The sequence below is a fragment of the Lontra canadensis genome, unplaced genomic scaffold, assembly GCF_010015895.1.
Source record: "Lontra canadensis isolate GAN:19392208 unplaced genomic scaffold, GSC_riverotter_1.0 scaffold54, whole genome shotgun sequence".
NCBI lineage: Eukaryota > Metazoa > Chordata > Mammalia > Carnivora > Mustelidae > Lontra > Lontra canadensis.
The window spans coordinates 516168-536235 of record NW_022631048.1 but is presented as its reverse complement, the minus strand read 5'-3'; the positions used below and the strand labels follow the sequence as shown (position 1 = coordinate 536235).

The window sequence follows — 20068 nt, the reverse complement described above, 5'->3', positions numbered from 1 at the left end:
GTGCCATTACATAGTGACTTGGGGTGGACATGGAGGTTCGGTTTGGTTTTTAATTTATCCATAATATTTTTAATGTTTGACTATTCAGAGAAATTTTGAGAAAGACCAATGTGGTGAAATTGTAAGACCGTCATCTTTTGGGGAAGCTGAGACCTCAGTGCTTCTCACCTCATCTGTTTCTTTGGAGTAGATACAAAGCAAGAAAAACAGAGCTGTCACCGGAACTAACATCTAGCACTTTGAAATGTCCCTTCCACGAACAAAAAAATAGCATTTAAAAATAACAAAAGAACAATTAAACTCACATTTTTAGCTCTCATTGTAGAAGTCTCTTGCAGGCCTTAATGAAGTTTTGGAACAATTACAGCTTTTTTTATGGACCTATTTCTGGTGTGTTTTCATTATCTTAGTGCTACTTAAAAATTAAGAGAGGAAAGTAATTCTTTTGTACATTTACATGTTTATGTATCAACACAGTAAATTGTAAAATTAAAGAATCTTCCTGCTTATAGGATTAGTCAAGTTAATTCTTTTTTTATTTTTATTAACCAGTGGTATTTTTAAACCATTTTTATAACAAAAATACTGTTAGTGTACTGGAATGTTGAATATTACTTCATATCCAGTTTGGAACTCAGGGAAAATGAGGTGGTCTGTGGTTATTTCTGTAGCAGTGTATGCCTTTTGGAATGGCTACTCGGAGGTTCAGCTACCAAATGGTTTTTGAATGTTTTTGGTAGTTATCTGTTGCTTTCCTTCGGTTTGCTGCCTCATGGACTGATGGGGCAGGAAAGCATACTGGTCATTACTTCATATTTCTCAAACACTGGTTTTAGCTCATTGTAATGGGAGCCCATTGCAGCTGCTATAGATCCCGATTCTATTCCACAGCATGAAGACCACATTCCCCAGCTCTGATTTCTGGTTGGGAGCCAGGCAGCGTCTTCCTTCCTACAGCCCCGCTTATGGTTATCCTTAAGCTGTAGCCTCAGCAGCCTCTCTTAAAAACGTCTGTGGGATCAGTCAGTAGGAATTACAGATTTAATCTAACATTCTGTAGCTTAGATCTGCAGCTGATTCACTCCTGGGGGGAAAAAAAACAAAAATAAAACCAACTCTCTCACTTGTTTTTGTTGACCTCAGGAAGGAGTTGCTTTAAAATTCCTCTTACTAAAGTATTTATTCATTAAATGCTTTTCAAGTTAAGAAATTTTAGGTGACATACAGCATAAATTCACTCTGCTATAATTTAAATCCCTGCATTTTTACTTAAGACTGCGTGGAGATGAAGATTGCTGAGTGGTTTTTGTATGTTTGTGTTTTTAAGTGGCTTAAAAAAAAATAAACTTTACTATCTCAGTTTAGAAATTACGGAGTGGTTTACTGCTGTAGCACTGCCTCAGAGTTTCTCCCTAGGCTCCAGCCTACATTTTGGCTGGGGCTGTGGTTATCTCAAAGCTTGACTGGGGCTGGAGAATCTGCTTCAGTTGCCTTCTTCTTCCTTTTTTTTTTTTTTTTTTTTTTTTTTAACTTTATATTGGAGAACACAAGCAGGGGGAGCAGCAGAGGGAGAGGGAGAAGCAGACTCCTTGCTAGGCAGGGAGCCCGACACTCCTGACCTGAGCCAAAGGCAGATGCTTAACTGACTGAGCCACCCAGGCACCCTCAGATGCCTTCTTAATAATAATCCCTCATATACTTAAAATTGATAAATCACTCTGGTTTAAGTATTTTCCTAGTGTAGGATGCCAGTTCTGTGTTCCAGTTTCCAATTTTAGGAGTTAGAAATTTTACAGTTATCCCCTCTTTCTTGAAGGTATTGTGTGAAGAACGTGGAAATAATATGACTGGTGATGTCCAAGTGGTAGGACTCAGACTCTGAAGGTGGAATTTTTCCGTGTTAATTTGCGTTCTTAGCGACCTGGTTATTCTTGAAGTTTAGTAATAGCTGTTGTACTGTGGGGCTACCTGGAGCCTCATCAAGTTTGCCATAGTAGTATTACTACATGGATATCTTGTCTACCGCAGGATGCCTGGCTGAACTGTGTCAATTACGTATTCTTCATCCTTCGACTTAGCATTTGATATCATATATAGACATCTGTAGGAAGGAGAGTGTGGATGTGGCTGTTTGGGCCAGAGCTCATTGAGTAGGTTCATGAACGTTGCGTAGACAACCAAGTAGTCCAAGTGTGGGTGAGCGAATATGGGAAGGATTGGAATTTATATAAAAATGAACATTGTGATAGGCGGTATAATAAGTAGAAGTACCAAATACTGAACGGATGAGAACATCAGGGCTTTGGTTCATCTCTTTGATTATCATTGACTACTTAAGAGTTTGTTCTATGTTCATTGTTTTATGAGAGAGCATTGTGATTTCTCCTTTTTTTCCTATTCAGTTCTTCAGAAATGCGTCTGTAGACATTTCTTTTCAAGCACAAAAAGATATTTAATTATGTGTATATAAGATGAAAGTAAAATAAAAACAATTCAGGTCATCTGGTGAAAGACTCTTAAAAAGTGATACTAAGAATTTCTGGATTAAAATAATTTCAAAAAACACACTAAAGGTCTAGTGTATTATATAAAGGGCTCAGTATATTGGGATTGATAAAAGTGTTTATGTGTGATATTTTGATGTGAAGAATCATGATTACATGTCATTGTAAGTGATATAAAATCATTTTTAAGATTTTTTTATTTTCAATTTTTTAAGATTTTTAATAGCTTTATTGATACATAATTTGCATATCATAAAGTTACCAGTTTAAAGTGTACAATTCAATTGTCAGTTGTTTCCAAAGTGGCTGCACTAATTTACATTCTCATTAGCAGTATATGGAGATTTCAGTTTCTTCATATTCTCACAACATTCATTTTTTTAAAGATTTTATTTGTTTGTGGGGGGAGAGAGAGAGCAAGCAGGAGGGGGAGGGGCAGAGGGAGAAGCAGACTCCCCCTGCTGCACAGGGAGCCTGATGTGGGGCTCAGTCCTAGGACCCTGGGTTCATGACCATGACCTTCGTAGATGCTTAACCAACTGAGCTACCGTCACCCCACCAACATTTTTATCTGTCTTTTTGATTATGCCATGTGGGTGTGAAGTAGTATCTCATTGTTTTGATTCTAATGATTAATGATGTTGAACATCTTTTCGTGTGATTCTTGGCCATTTGTATATCTTCTTTGGAGAAATGGCTCTTTGGATTCTTGGCTCATTTTTTGATTGGGCAATTTGCCTTTCTATTACACACTTACGAAAAATTGTTTAGATAGTGTGTATACATGTCCCTTGTCAATATATGATTTGCAAATATTTTCTCCCAGTCTATGACCTGTCTTCTCAATTTACTGATGGTATCCTGTGAGGTATCAAAGTATTAGATTTTGATAAAGTCACATGAATCCCCCCCCCTTTTTGACACTTTGCTTTTGGTGTCTTATCTAAGAAATCATTGCTTGATTCAAGGTCATGAAGATTTATAAAAGCCTGTGTTTTTTCTAAGAGTTATGTAGTTCTAACTGTTAATTTTAGGTCTAGAATTTTTTTGAGTTAATTTTGTGTATGGTGTGAGGAAGGAGTCGAAGCTCATTCTTTTACATATGGATATCCAGTTGCCCCAGCCTCCTTGAAAAAATGATTCTTTTGCCATTGTCTTGGCCTCTTTGTCAAGTATCAGTTAATCATAAATGTTAACATTTATTTCTGGACTTCCAGTTTTCTAGATCTGTGTATACTTGTGCTTGCACCAATACCCTTTTTAGGTTTTAGAGTCACTAGTTTTGCTGTAATTATTTGTGGGATGACGAACAAATTAGCTACTCTTAAAACATTTTGATTTTGAGTTCTTTCTCTTTAAAAAGCCATCATAATTTCTCTTACCTACGTTAGAGACTTAAGAAACATTGCTATGTAAATGTGTCTTCCATTCAGGGACTTGTAACATGCAAACTGTCAAGCGATTTCTCTGGATCCATTGTCTTATATAAATATGTATATATTAAGCAGTAGAAAAGCAGTGTTTATTCAATAAACTGTAATGACCTCTTTGTATGCAGTTAACTAGCTGGAGATTTCCAAAATGTGCACCATTTTGATGTGGTTTGCAGAAATCCCCAGAACGATTTCTTCCTTCTGTGTTTGTATAGTGTATACTTCTTTTTTTTTTTTTTTTTAGATTTTATTTATTTATTTGACAGAGAGATCACAAGTGGGCAGAGAGGCAGGCAGAGAGAGAGAGGAGAAGCAGGCTCCCCGCTGAGCAGAGAGCCCAACGTGGGACTTGATCCCAGGACCCTGAGATCATGACCTGAGCCAGAGGCAGAGGCTTAACCCCTGAGCCACCCAGGCACCCCTGGTGTACACTTTTAAAGATCACTTATGCTGCATGGTTTTGGCATTAGTGTGTTTTGTTTGTTGTGAAATACATTTATTTAGTTGAAAATATTTCAGGAAATATTCCTGATTTCATTAAGGAATGTATCTTTGATTTTAAAAACTAAGAAAAAGGCTTTCAGAAGGTGACATTAAAAGGGGGGCACTACTGTGAAATGATCATTTTCATTTTGAAAGTGTTGGCAAGTTTTTAGGAGGATCTGCCTTTTTTATAACAAAGTTCTGGCATTTTATATGTTTGAAAAATGAGAAAAACAAAATGACATTGGCCCAGCCGCAACTCTGATCTTTCCAACTGCAATTTTCAACTAGCACCATAAACTAAGCTGAGCAAGTTTGAAGAGTCCAGCATTTAGCAAATGGTGATAATGTTGCGATAATCATATATTTTAGATATATCAAGACCTCTCTGTTTAGAGCAGATGGCGGATCCTATAGGGAGAAGAGAGAGTAAAAACAAATATCGTGTCGATATTTAATCGAGGTTATGACCTTCCGCCTTTGAAAGAGAAATTATTCTAGCCAGATGAAGGTGCAATATGGAGTAAAGGCATTTTTAACCCTTAAGAACACTGATCTTCCCTAGACTGATGCTAAATGAGTCTTTGAATTATATGTCAACTTCTGTAAACAATGCTGAAAGGAGCACAGAGACTAGAGAAGCGAAATGAGGAAAATGGAAGTCCTACAGGGGGATATTTATAAGAAAAAATAAAAGAGATGTCTGATTTAATATTTTAGTTGTTCTGACTTTATTAAAAGTGTGATTTCTGTGAAGACATTTTTTCAAGTAATTACAACGTACAGTTCAGAATAGCCCTGCAAAACAGCAACATAGCAGAAAAAACTCGAGACTGCAGTTTGACACATTTGTTATTTCCTTTTTAAGGTTCCGGCTTTTTAGGTCTTTAGAGATAGCTCCTTATCCATCAGGGACTAGGCGGAGGACGTGTAGTTCTGTTTGGCATAAACTTTTATTTTAGGTTTTCAAGGTAACTTCTCAGTAGTTGAATGCCAGAGCTGGATTTATGGACTCCCCTGCTTGACACATGAGCATAAAAAGCTTATTCCAAATTCTGTTTTGTTTCCATGTTGGAGGGAAAAAAAGAAAGAAAAAGCACATCTCTTAAAAGTGCTATTGGAGAGAGCTTTCAAACATGTGACCCTATGGATTTTTTTTTAAAGTGTAACCTCTTGTGTGGCAAAAATTCTAATACATGAACATAACAATGAGGTTTCTATTTTAGAAATAAGTCTGCCAAGCAGTTCTTACCTGGATTTTTTTTTTTAATTGCTCAGTTTTCTCTGTCAGCAGATAAACTTCCGCTTCCTACAACCTTTACCTTTGAACTCTGAAATACACTTCATAATAGTTGGTTCTACCACTCTGACAAATTATTAAATTGTCACCATGCTGTTTGCAGCCAAGTTCATTTTTAGAAATGAGATAGTCAGCTGTTTGGCGTTGTGGTGGGATAGAATGAGGGGACCTGGCCGCAGGGACAGGTTGCTTTGTAAGCTAGAAAATGTCAGAGAACAAGGAAAGGGTCTGTGTGCATGAAATGAGGAGAAACACTTTGCTGAAGGCTCATGGCAGATTTTCCCCAAAGGACAGAGGTGGTAGCATTAGCTAGCTTATGTAAGTTTCCAACAGTGATCTGCAAATTCAGAGTACATTCTTTTTTTTTTTTTCTCTTTCCAGATTGCCTTCTGGAAGGCAATTCAATAGAAGGGGATTCAATAGAGTGCCTTTTTGTACTAATATGGATCTTTCTAGAATCCTGACAGCCCAGTGAACCACTAAACATAACATGGAGACGTGCTTCCTTCCGTGTTTGCTATCTTCTGCTGACGTTGGAGCTAGGATTCTTGGGGCCAAAAGGGGATTTGACTATCAATTATCCTGCTCGGTTTGTTTTCCAGTGAATCTCAGGGGGTGATGTTTCTGCAAATGGTCACGTGGCAGCTTTGTATGTGCAAACGTTTGTCACACATTACTCCATAGGTAGCTACCAAATTTACATCCAAATTTACGGTTGGATGTTGAGCCATTGTACATAAATACCTTCATTTCTTCAAGTACTATGTTATAAATTGTGGTACCATTACTAGAAATTCATTTCATGTTCTACACATACCAAAATTGATTAAAAAAAAACCATTAATAAGAAGTACTACACAAATATAACCTTCACAAACATTTTTTTTAGATATGTAAAAACCAAATCGTGAAATTGCTGTGTCGTAAAAGTATATTTTGGGGGCGCCTGGGTGGCTCAGTGGGTTAAGCCTCTGCCTTCAGCTGAGGTCATGATCTCAGGGTCCTGGGATCGGGCCCTGCATCGGGCTCTCTGCTCGGCGGGGAGCCTGCTTCCTCCTCTCTCTCTGCCTGCCTCTCTGCCTACTTGTGATCTCTCTCTCTCTCTCTCAAATGAATAAATCTTAAAAAAAAAAAAGTGTATTTTGACGGGCTTTTTCTGTACCTACTGAATTTGCTGAAGCTAAAAATAGAAATCCAGTTCTTAAAGTAGAAATCATTTCAGTGTCAATAGGCATTCTTCACTGCTTTCAAAATCAGGTTCACTTGTTTCAAATATTCATTGCTTTTTTGATATCAACATGTCAGATTCCCAGAGTCTTTGAGATGGAGTCATGGAAGCCTTGTTTTCTTCAGTGATCTCTCTTGTTTCATATCCATCAAAAATCTTTTGACAATAGAAGCTTTTTTCTTTCATGAGTTCAGCTCACTTTTCCATACGTAATATTTCCATATTGTTTGCAGCTTCCCCCTAGTTCTGACGTCAGGTTTGCCATCTGTCTTCCTGGAGCAATCAAACCATCCTTTGCTCCTTACTGAAACTATCTTCCTTTGCGTGCTGAGAGTGCTGTGGTTTTTCTTCAGTATTTTGAGTAGTTAATGACTGTGTAAGAATAACTGCCTGCTTCAGATTGCTCATCGTGTTTTCTTGTGAGATTTAATACCTTGACTGTCATGAACACTGAGAGGTGTTGTCTGCCTATATACAAGATGTGTATTAACTTTGGGAGGTTTTTCTCTTTTTTTAAGATACGGCTATTGAAACAAAGGCATCTTAGCTGCAAGTATTATAGGTTGTCGTCACCGATACAAGCTGAATCACAGGCTTTTCAAACAGGACCGTTTGGCCCAGATCTCTGCTTCTTGAACACAACTTTGTGTCAGGGTCCACGCTAAGAGCTGTGACCACACAGTGCCTGGATTTTAGGAATGGCATACAGCATATTTCCAAAAGTAGATGGGTGGCATGCTGTTGGTGGAAAGCAGTTGATCCATTAGACTATGAATCAGAATGGGATTTTGCAGGAAAATGAGATAAAATGTTACCAAGCCTTTTGAGGGGGAAGAACGTGTATGTGTACATATATGTATGTATCACTGTGGGGTAATTTTGCCCTCCTTTGCCTTTACACTTGCTCCCCTATTGTTTGTTTCCTTTCAGTTTTCAGAAAGCAAGAGTAATGCTACAGTTGGGTATGTTAATAAATCTTGTCTAGGAGGAGGAAAGAATCAAGGCTAAAAATATCATTGGTAAAGAAGCAGCAGTCTCTCATTTTAGCCAGGATAGGGAGATATTTGATCATTTATGTGGCTTGGAAAATGTTCTTATTTTGTCTGTGTTCAGACATGCTTATGGAGTGGTCTTGTTTTTATCCTGATCTTTCATGGTCACGAGGCTTTGTCTGATGTTAGTGTTCTGTGAAATTGTTTATGTTCACCCAGAGAGCACCAAGGCCTAGCTGTGAGTGCCTGGCCAACTCCTGGCTGTCCACTTTTCTCTTTCTCAGTTGCAGCGAATAAAATGCCAGACATTTGCTAGATTGCTTGTGTTGAGGTACTTTACAAAAGTGTATATTTACTCTGATTTCTTTTTGTTGGTTTTTTTTTTTTTTTGGTAGAAATGTAATTGTATATATTGAAATGTTCGTGAAAGGCTACCTCTGAAATTATTGGCAAAATATTAACTTTAACAATGTCTGGGCAGGATAACAAGTGGGATTTCCATGGCATTTACTGCCCCCCCTTTTTCAAATTTTTTATTTTATTTTTTTTTAAGATTTTATTTATTTATTTGTTAGAGAGAGAGAGAGAGAGCATGAGCACAGGCAGACAGAGTGGTAGGCAGAGGCAGAGGGAGAAGCAGGCTCCCCGCTGAGCAAGGAGCCCTCTGTAGGACTCGATCCCAGGATGCTGGGATCATGACCTGAGCCGAAGGCAGCTGCTTAACCAATTGAGCCACCCAGGCGTCCCAAATTTTTTATTTTTTTAAGAAAACATGCATTACTGGGGCACCTGGGTGGTTCAGTTGGCTGAGCCTCTGCATTCAGTTCCGGTCATGATCCCAGGGTCCTGGGATGGAACCCCACCTTGAGTCTGCTTGTGCTTGCCACATGCATGCTATCAAATACATGAATAAATCCTTAAAAAAAAAAAATACTTGCATTACTTTTGTAAGAAAAGGCAATAATAAAAGAATATATAAAGTAACCTCAATATTTTGGATCTCTGCTTAACATTGTAAATCACATGAAATTACCTACACTGTTGAAGTCTAACTTAATTCAGACATTTTTTTTTTAATATTTTATTTATTCATTTGACAGACAAAGATCACAAGTAGGCATAGAAGCAGGCAGAGAGAGAGGAGGAAGCAGGCTCCCCGCAGAGCAGAGACCCAATGCGGGGCTCAATCCCAGGACCCTGGGATCATGACCTGAGCCGAAGGCTGAGGCCTTAACCCACTGAGCCACCCAGGTGCCCCTATTTCAGACATTTTTAATGGTTATATAATATTCCATCCTATTGATCTATTTAATTTTTGTTAACTCCTAGTATTAGACCATTAAGTTCTATCCCGGTTTTGGTTATCATAAATCATGATGTACTGAAGCTAGAAATCTTTGGGCATGAACTGACACTATGCTTTTTAGTTCTTCCCTAGCTCTGATTCCTAGGATTGGGATTACTGAGTCAGAGATCCTGATTATTTTTTAGGATTTAGATGCATACCACCACATAAGTTGCATTTGAGGAAACATACCAGTTTATACCAGCTGTGTATGAGGCTACCTGTTTCTCCACATTTTCTTTGCCAGTTTTGATATACAAAGAAAGATAGTCCATTGTTTTGTTTTGTAACTTCTTTGAATTATTAGCAATTTCAAACATTTTTATTTCCCGGCCACTTATATATCTTCCTTTGTGATTTGTCTGACTGTATTCTTTGCTTGGGGCAGCTTTTAATATTACCATAGAAGCCAGGACAATGAAGACTGTCCATTTGATATTTATTGTCAGTTTGAGCACAAATTATTGCTGCTTACTAAATAGCCTGTGGCCTTTTCTCCAATTTTGGCTAAATCTGGAATAATTATTCTTGTTCCCAGGGAGGCATTATATAGGAGTCATAATGAGACTTAGAGTAGATACTGAAGTCTGTAAAAAGAGGGCACGGAGAAGCTCCTCCATCCATGTGAGTCTGCTCACACCACCGGCTCTCCCACTTGCATGGAGGCTGTCAAGGACAGAACAATGTACCCTCTGAAGGGCAAGTTCAGGACACTTGGTTTCTTCTGCAGACGGTGCCCTCTTCTTTATTTTTTCCCCTTCTGCTTTACTTTCAATTGAGTGAAGTGCTTGTTCTAACACATAAACCTGTTTGATCAGGTGACTTTTTCCGTTCCTCAAGACTTGGCAGTTTTTATATTTTTCATAATCCCCACCAGGTGAAGATCTGCTTCCAGTCGTCTGTGATTGAGATTATGCGCATTTAAAATTAGAGATCCTCATGCATCGCACAGAGCATTAATTCAAGTTTAATCACCCAGTGGATGACTTTTTGTGTTTACGCTGCTGCTAAATGGCTTCAACCTTAACACCAGCCCCAGGAAATGTATCCTTAAACAGCTGCAAATTAAAAAACAGACCCAAAGTTTTGGCTTGACCACTAGCACTGTTAAGTCTGGGACCCATAATGGAAGTTTTTTTTTTTTTTAAAGTGGTAAAATTATTTCAGAATACCTTATTTACTTTTAAAATCATAGTTGCAGTTGTGCATTTGCATATGCAGAAATTGCAGATTGCCGGTTTAAGTAGGAGCCTCCCTCACATGTAGCCACAGGTAACTGCTAAACCCATATTGATGGGCAGGTGGATACACAGATCTCTGTCTGTCTGTCATCACTACTTTTTAATATAAAGGAAGGTGCTCCTACATGTCACCTCTAGTGTTTAGCTTCTTTTTGTTCTCATTGAACCTGTAGCTTGGAATTCTTGGTCACTGAATTGACTGTTACCTGATGTCGGTAGGGTGTTTCTCAAATTTCAAAGCGTTTTCACGGGATTGGTTAACTTCAAGGGCTTTTGTCCAAAAGCTGCGTTGCATTGGCGTTGTGTTTACTCAGACATTGCTCGGAAGCAAGTGGTCTGTTAAGCAAGCCCTGGAAATACATCTGGGTACCGAGACTTCCTGTGGTAGCAGTTTTGGAGCCATGTTTAACCTCTTTTAAACACACTAAATTACATCTAGGGAAAGGAGATGGAAGGATTATAACTCATCCCGCAAATCACCACTGAATTTAAGCAATACTGCATTCAGGAAACTCTCTTTCTCTTCCTACATGCTTTATGTTCTTTCTGGATGGTGTTTGGAAAAGCTGCGTGTGTTAAACTTTGGTACTGAGCCAAAGCAGGAAGCAAGACAGAGGCACCTGCCATTCCCTCTTTGTGGTCACTCCTGTCTCCATCCAGATCCAGGACTCCTGTCTGTTGTCAGGAGCCCCCAACACTATCCCAGCTCTTCTCTGTGCTCGCTCACTTTTTCTTACTTGCTTTCTTGACTTCTTGGATTTCATTTCTAATCTTTTCCAACTCTGGATGTTTAAATCCTTCTGTGCCAGCTCCTGCCCATCCTTATGTCCTTCATCTCTTTGGCATGTTCTAATGTGCTGGGTTTTCCTTTTCTTTCTTTATCTCTCAGTTTTATTATCTCGAGCTCCAGCATCTTCTGGGATTTGGTATTTTGTCTTTATGGAGTCTGTTTTCTCCAAGCCCCTCGGTCCTTCCTGCAGTAGCGCACCTGCCGTCTAGGACTCGCCTGTGGGCTCTCCTCCACCCCAGCTGTTCTTCCCCACACTGTTGTCTGCCTCAGAGCGAGCGGTGCCGCCGGTGTGTAGGAAGCCTGAAGGACTCAAGTGATTTATATACTTGAAAGATCACAAGATGATTAAAAAGGGGCCAATCATCCTCCCTTTCCTCCATCAGGGAAGAGTGGGTGATGGGTAATGATGGGTGTTATGTTGCCAGATTCGGTGGCTTTATTACAGCCCAAAAGGAATCCCTCCCTGTGTGGGGAAGATTCTAGGATGTGCATCCTTCCCACTCTGTAGCGTAGCAAAGTACTAGATAGATTTATCAGCACAAAACATAGGAGAATAAAGTATATTGCTGAGGATGTGAGGGCTCCTATTGAAATATAAGTACCAAGAGTGCTGACTGCCAGAATGTGGATTTATGGGAAATAAAGCCCTAGAATACTTTCTCCAACAAAAAATAGACCTCTTGGAAACAGTTTTTCCTCTCTATGTACTTAGCTCCCATTGAGCTTAAATTGCTCACGGTATTGTGATAATGACAATTCAATATTATGGGATGTGGAGGATGAACCAAATAAATTAACCAGCTGCTTTTAAAGGTAGTTCACTCAATGACTTACCCTCTAAAATGCTTTGTAGAACATTCATGCTCAGTAGGTCTCTAGGCAGTTTTATGACTAGAAGAAAGAAATGGATTTTATTAAATGTCAGTGAAATACAGGCAGGTAGTTCTGCTGTAGTTAAATTAGTGTAGACTGTAAGAAGAGCAGCTTATCATTTCTTAAATCACTGAAGTGGAACTTTCCTTGGCATTCCTGCCAGACAGTTTGTTTCTGCTTGAATTTCCTGTAGATTAGGATTAAAAAAGCAAATGGAGAGTGGATTGTCTGGTCCTTTTCCCTCCTGGGTGAAACCATGGGTCCCACAGAACACTGCAGATCAAATCCTGAGGGGCTGCCTAGTTGTATTCGAAGAGTTTCAAAGAACAGTAATGGCGACGCTTCCATAATTACTCGCTGACATTTAAGGTTTTCTGCTATGTATGGATTGGGAAGTAGGACTCATGAGTAAGGAAGAAAGTAGAGTGGAGAGGGAAGGCAGAAATAAGTGCCTTAAGGACCCGGGGAGGTACCAGAGAGGAGAGAAGCAGGCGAAGGCTAGACCACCAGGAGAAGAGGGCATGGCAGTGATGGGGGGGCCTGTCAGCAGTGCACAAACCCAGTTTAAATCCTCACCGTTTGGGCCAAGTGGGAGGCCAGGTGGCATCCCCGAAATGAGGGAACTGCAGTCAGCTAAACTGAATAGAGGAAGACTAATTTTTTTTTTTAAAGATTTTATTTATTTGACAGAGAGATCACAAGTAGAGAGAGAGAGAGAGAGAGAGGAGGAAGCAGGCTCCCTGCCTAGCAGAGAGCCTGATGTGGGACTCGATCCCAGGACCCTGAGATCATGACCTGAGCTGAAGGCAGAGGCTTAACCCACTGAGCCACCCAGGCAGCCCGAGGAAGACTAATCTTAAAAGCACTTCCCAGATCTGTGATCTGTTATGCACAGATTATCTCCTCTGCTGCTGAGCAAAGGGAACTGGACCGACATTTCAGGTGTAGGACAGGGAGTCAATATAAATGAGCCCCTTCTCAAGGGATGTCGTTACATCGACGATGTAGTAACTGTGGACCAGTCAGTCCACAGGGTTCCTTCCCTTATATTTTTCAGATCAGGGCAGATGCCAGTATGTCCAAAATAGCTTTAGGGACATCACTAACTGAAGATGGGCTGAGTACCTGGCGGGCTTGGGTGTGTGATGTAGCTCCTCCTGCAGCAAGCACACTGTGCACATAGACAAGGGAAGAAAGGAGGAGACTGGTAGGGCCGGGGAAGCCTATTCAGTATCTCCTATTCATCGTGCCCTGTGCGTCTAGCAAGTCAATGTGGTTTCTTTCCCCCCATGCATTTGCAGCCTGTTGGGGTATGAAAAGTAAATACATGAGTGCCAGTGAGCAAGATACAGTGTGGTATTCATTATCCCGTGATAGAACCAGCATGACCCTAAAATGTTTACAGAACCGAGAAATTAGGAGGACTTACAAAAGAATTTGCTTCCCTAATATATTGAAGGCCATTTATATACACATCATTTCTTCTTTTTCGTCCATGAAATATGAAGGGAAAATGATTGAATCTGCTGCTATTTGAGAAACATCAGAAAATACCACAAATCATGTCTAAAACTGTAATGTAAATTCGTTAAAATTTGTTTTCCTTTCCAGAAGACAGTATATCAGCCTCCCCCATCCTTTTTTTTTTATTTTTATTTTTTTTTTTTGAGCACTCCTCAGTGCCACAGGATGATGTGTGCTGTCTGTACTATAAAAATGTTAAGGAAGAAGCTTCCTTGATCCCATGTCAGAGCAGGGTACACAGGGTGTTTTGTAATAGAACTCTGGAAGGTCAGACTCAACCCTGAGACCAGCTGAATTCAGATTCTTCTCTCCCTCCTTTTCTTCCTGCCCCCTGCTGGAAGTTTTCTTGGAGCTGGAACAGGAGACAAAGGAGGCCGGGTCCAGCCACCGTCAGCAGAAAGGCTCAGCAAGACTGAGTTTGGGTCTTGGTTGGAATTGCAACAAGACTTCACTAACATTTTTTATAAAGTTAACGTTTTATTTAAAAAGTCGGTACAGTTTATGCGAATTAATTCTAACACATTTATTATGAATGAAACATTCCTTCTTTCTCTAGGTTTCACTGAATTGATGCTGTTTTATTTCGGCTGTTCTCTTAAGTTATGTTGATTGTCAAAATTGGAGAATGGATTTTCAGCTATGTGTGAACATAAAAGTAATTCACATGTTCCAAGCAGAATAATCATGAAATAGAAATAATATATAAATCTCCTATCACCTGTTTCTAGAATTATAATTACTTTAAAAGGTATCCTTCAGATTTTTCTATATGGATACACATATTTTATTTAAAAGTCATCATATTTAATACTATTTTGCAATCTGCTTTTTTATTTAATGGCCCTGAACATATTTTTACATTAAATAAACGTAGGTGTATAAAATCATTTATAAATGGGCGCATCCTCTTCTTGGGTGATCTAGCTCTGCCACGCTTTAGTCAGTCATTTCCCAGTCATTAGTCCATTTCTAGCTGTTACAATAACTTTACATACTTGTTTACTCAGTTGTCTGATAACTTCTGAGCATAAATATCTAGGCGCAGACTTCTGAGGTCATTTTTAAAGCTTTGACTCCCCAGTACTAAAGGATTCTCCAGAAAGGCTGTGAGTTGAGGGCACCTGCTTCCCTGCGTAGGACCATTGCTGTACTGTTCTGAGTACCAATTTTACTAAACACCCAACCTTCCAGCCACAAATCGCTTCATTAAAAAAAATTCCTATTATTCTCACATATCTTCAAATGAATTGATAACATTTTGGAAGTTCTATAAATAATTCCTTTGGGGTTTTCTTTATGCTCCCATTAAAATCACAGATTAACTACTAAAACTTGGGCTTTTCAGTGAGAATTTTGAGTCTTATCCAGGAACATAATGTACATTTATGTAGCTCTCCTTTTATATCTCTCAATAAGAAATTTTTGTTTTTGTCATGTAGCTAGTGCACCCACATCTGTTTCTACTCATTACTGACTTTTAGAGCTATGGACTTACCCTGTTTACAACTTCGACTGCATCCCCTAAAGTTTAGATGTGTGCAGTATTTGTGTTCTCATTTTCAAAGTGCTCTGGTCACAGTTTGATTTCCTCTCTTACTCGAGAGTATAGAGTTTTTTTGTTTGTTTTGTTTTGCTCTTTAGTTTCAGCTTTGCTCTGTATTTCTTATCCTTTGGTGTTCATTTGCTTAATTTTGTTGTCACCTGAGAAAAATAAGTATTTCTTAAAGTTCTTGTCTGTTTGATGGAAGGGCTCATTCTTGTGGAAGTGGGAGTGGGAGATTTCCCTTATTCCCTAGATAAGTCCTGTTGTTTTCAAATACTGGATTCTTCCATATGGCTGGTGTTTTTTCTTGTTCGTGTTTACTGGGAGAAGTCTATATTCAGTATTCACAGTTGTAGTTGCTGTGAATATGTCATAGATTTTGTGAGGATTTGTCCAAATCTTTTATTCTGGACATGGTAGGAGAAGGAAGTTCTGTGTTTTCCTTCCTGCCTGAATTGGAACACAATTGCCTGTTAGGGAAGTGGCTTCCAAAGGGTGTAAATATTGGTGTTATGTGTTAAGAGCCTGCTTGCTGTATCCACTGAGGCAGTTTGAGGTTCTCTTGTAGGGCACAGCCTGCCACTGATGGGCACCCACCGCAGTGCCCCCAGATCTCTTTCCTCCTTCCAAGCTCTGTGGCCCAGTGACAGCATGAGTGGCTACTCGGGTTACACTGCCAGTGCTGATCACTCTCTCTGTGTCCCTGAGTGCGATTTTCCCATGCCGCCCCTTACCTCCACCACTATGACGCTGAGCGTGAGGTGTTTGGGCTTACTGGCATCTGCCCTACCACCTACTTCCCAGATGGGCTCTTTCTTGTAATGAGTTAAATTGTGGCCTTCACTGAGGTCTTGTTTCTGTCATAGTTTATAGATCTCTTCATTTAGAATTGGGGGCATATTTAGTTTTCCTAGCACAAGTGTGGAATGTTCCCCTCTCACACAGCATTGGTCATCTCTAGGTGGGATCGGAGGGAGAGGAATTTGATGCCATGTGACACCACACTTTCCTCCTCACTACCCAGTCAGCCATTCCTCCTAGCAGGTGGCTATGGGGTGCTTCTGGGGCCCAGCCCACTTCTGAAAATCCCCTCCCTTGGATCCAGGCCACAGGTGGAAGATAGACATTGTGATCGTATCAATTCCTCACGTTTAATGTCATTGTTTTTAGTTACCCATCTTTAGTGGAATGTGTAGCAGGAAGGATAATCTCAGGCGTTCTCCTCCTTCCCCAGATTTCAAACTTACCCTGTCACAAAATAGTGAACCTCTTCAGCGACCTCCTTGGCTCTTTTTTTTTGCATCATGGTGGAGGGAGAGGAAAAATCACAGAGATGGGCCTAAGGGTCTTTAACTGGGAGTAGGGAGGCGTGGTGGTGGTGATTTCTTACTTAGAACCTGGATTGGAAAGGGACAAGATGGGTGGGAAGATCTTTGAGAGCAAAGAGGATACCCTGTATCTGTCTGGTGGGAAGACGGGATACCATATGGTCAGTAAAAGCCCTCCCTCCAGTCTCCACTATGGACCGGGTGAAGCCACCTTTCTTTTCATGGATAATAGAGAACTTCAGACGTTTATGTCATTTTAAAGTGACCATTCTCAGTGTATTTGTGAATGTGGACACTTACTTAATTTTAGGGTTTTGGTGCATATTTGTCTTGTGTTTGCCCCTTTTTTGACTATGGGAGCCTAGCTACTGAGAAATATCTGCAAGAAATATAAATAAAATGTGAATTTATTCTCTTTCTCCTGGTACCTGTTTTTCCCCTTTAAGGGTGGGAAAGAACACAAAATACACTAAGGTAAACTGAAATTTATTCTAAAGATAGGAATTTTTACAATTCTGTGATCAATTCTATCCTTAGCCTTGCTTTTAAAAGATAAACATATATTTCAGGATTACATGTCTGAAGTTATATATTATAAATTATATATTATATAAATTATATTATGTTATATAAATGTCTTAAGGGATTTAAATTGGGTACATCAAGAAAAAATACTGTATCCTTAATAATGCATGAATTACTAGAACTATATCTTCACTAGTCTTAGAGATTTTAACCAGTTATATTTGGTAATAAAATTTATCTGGCAGATTTTTTTTTTTTAAAGATTTTATTTTTAATCAGTCTCTACACCCAGTGTGAGGCTCGAACTTAAAACCCTGAGATCAGGAGTCGCAAGCACAACCGACTGAGCCAGCCAGGCACCACCCTCCCCAGCAGATTTTTTTTTTTAATAGATTCTTCCTTTTAAAATAAAGACCCTGGCTAACTATGAACTTCTTAAAAAAAGTTTAATCCTAAAGCAAGTTTATCTTATTTTATGACATGAATTACTGTTCAAACATCATTGTAAAATTATTTTTCTCGGGTTAAATGAAAAACAGGCTTCTTCTAACTATTACAGTTTAAACTGTGACTAGTAGTTTATTTTCAAGGAAAAAAATTACAAAGTTTTGATTTCCCCAGTTACAAAATAAATTAATTTCTGGGCAATCATTTAAAGAACTTTCTGTGACACAAATCTTGACTGACGAATTTTTCTCCATGAATTTTGGTATTTTGGTGCCATCTTGTGGCTTGACTTTGTAGTAACTTCAACATTCCGAGGACCAGCCAAAAAAAAAAAAAGGTAAGAAACCTAATATATGCTTCTCAGTTTCTAAACATCCTTTGTATTTGTCCCTAGTTGCTGCTCTTTGAACGATCTTGGATGAGCAGATGGAAGTCTTCTGTTCTGCACGAAGGAGAAGGGAACATAAGGAGCGTGAAGTGGAGAGGCCACCTGATTGCTTGGGCCAATAATATGGTAAAATCACATCTTCATCTTCCTGATCCTTCTTCAGAGCCAGAAAAGTGGACACATTGGGAGAGCTGTGACAAAGGGAAAGAAGCCACCGGCTGCAGTGGTCTTTTCTAAGACATTCAAGTGGCGACTGCTCTCATACCTGGAAGGTTAAAGAGATTAGATTGCTTTCGGCTTTCATAATAGAGTAATTCCCAACATATTCTGGACTTTATCTTGGAGTAAGAAACCCGAGGCATGGAGAATAGCCAAGAAAATGAAAAGGCATCTTAATAATTGAAGGGTTGCATTGGGAATGCGGTATTGAAAATACCATTTGCCTATTAGCCAAGGGCAAGTATGTTGCTGTGGAACAAGTACAGGATATTGCTGATTTCATTTTACTCCCCATATAATCACAGGTGGAAAAGAGGCCTGCCTTTTAAAAAGTAGATTGTAATTTTTGGTGTTGCACTCTATTTAAAGTTTACTCAATATGAGAAAGGCTGAGTAGAAACTTTAAAAATTAATTTTTGACATCTGGCTTATCCTTTAAAATTTCAAGGTATAATTTAGTAAATTTGTCCTATTCAGTTTTAATAGTAGAACTCTCCCAGAACCCACCTTGCTATTCAGGACTTTTCTTAAGCTTCTCCCAGGTCACAGTTAAGGGTAAACAAACCTGTGACCTCTTGGTTTATTTTTAGTTAGCTGCTTGCTTGATGTTTCCATTTCAGTGTTTTAAAATGTCAGGTATAGTTTTCTTTTCACATAGTGGTTTGTCAGATTCAAAGCTTTTCTAAAAAAAAACCTCCATTTTTTTTTTTAGTGGAACAATACAATTAGAAATGTTACTTGTCCGTCATTTTGGAAATGCGGTGGTGGATATCTGTTCCATTTCCCATTTGTGTTGTGTTTGAGCCCCTGATGCCATCTACTAATAAAATCTCTTTTGTCCCCAAAGAAGGGTAGAGGTTTTCTTTTGTTGTGGGTCCTCACAGGGTTTGTGTGGAGTGGAGCATTTTCTCTTGCATGGCTCCCAGCGGTGCTCAATAAACACTGTCAATATTTCCAGGTGCTGGTTATTGGTGGTGTGTGGCAGGGGCTGTTAATAAGTTTTCCTCTCCTTTCCTTCTCCCGAGTAGAGGATACTTAATGCTCTTGTATTTTTCAGGGTGTGAAGATTTTTGACATCACCTCCAAGCAGAGAATCACCAATGTGCCCCGGGATGACATAAGTCTGCGCCCAGATATGTATCCGTGCAGCCTCTGCTGGAAGGACAGCGTGACGCTGATTATTGGCTGGGGGACTTCCGTCAAGGTGGTTTGCTTGTCTTGATAATAAGTCCATGTTGTTAAAAGATCCACTGAGGAGGGTCCGAAGGAGTATGAGGTCTTGAGTGGCTTCTAGGAAGCAAAATATTTACCCCTGAATATTCACATTGTGTGATATTTATGCTGAAATCCTTTCATATGCAGAAATTTGGAGATACTGTCTTTCTTTCCCTTTTGTGTGCAAAACACACTGTGAGCTCTTCCTTGCTGCCACCTGTGATCTTTAAATCTCCCCCACTTGGTCGACCTTAGCTATTTATGGAACGTGTGGTTGTTTTCGTTGGTTTGTCAGGTTTCCCATTCTTTATTGTTCTCTCCATTCCCCTTAGTTTCTTCATTAGAGTTGATGATCGTGGGAAGAGAATGTTAAAACTGAATCATCCCACTTGCTTGGTCATAGTTGGATGGAGCAGAGATCCAGACTTATTATTGATAAGATTAGGGGCTGTTTTGTGGCATGCGGCCTTCTGCTCCTTGTGTGCCTGGGTAAATGAAATTCAGCCATTCTACAAAAGAGGACCCAAAGCTCACTCACATTTATTTTTCGTGTACCAGTGTTTGTCTTGTATTAGGTATTTCAGAACCCAAAGTTGTTGACTTCCCTTTAAAAATATATAGCTTAATCTAAACAAAATAAACCAAAAAATCACTAAGAATGGTACAATACTGTATCCCAGCGACAGTCTG

At 39.4% G+C, this 20068-nt stretch overlaps 1 protein-coding gene across 5 annotated transcripts in view; it reads left to right on the top strand.

Annotated features, from left to right (window-relative positions):
• VPS41 (VPS41 subunit of HOPS complex) overlaps positions 1 to 20068 on the top strand; it is a 168946-nt gene that overhangs the window by 79979 nt on the left and 68899 nt on the right. For 4 of the 5 annotated variants that reach the window (XM_032874943.1, XM_032874941.1, XM_032874942.1 and 1 more), the window contains 2 exons: positions 17951 to 18070; positions 19221 to 19367. In XM_032874943.1, coding sequence (XP_032730834.1) covers positions 17951 to 18070; positions 19221 to 19367 — 267 coding nt within the window. Of the gene's footprint in view, positions 1 to 1828; positions 1865 to 17950; positions 18071 to 19220; positions 19368 to 20068 lie in introns of those variants that run through there. The other variant, XM_032874945.1, reaches the window with a different exon arrangement.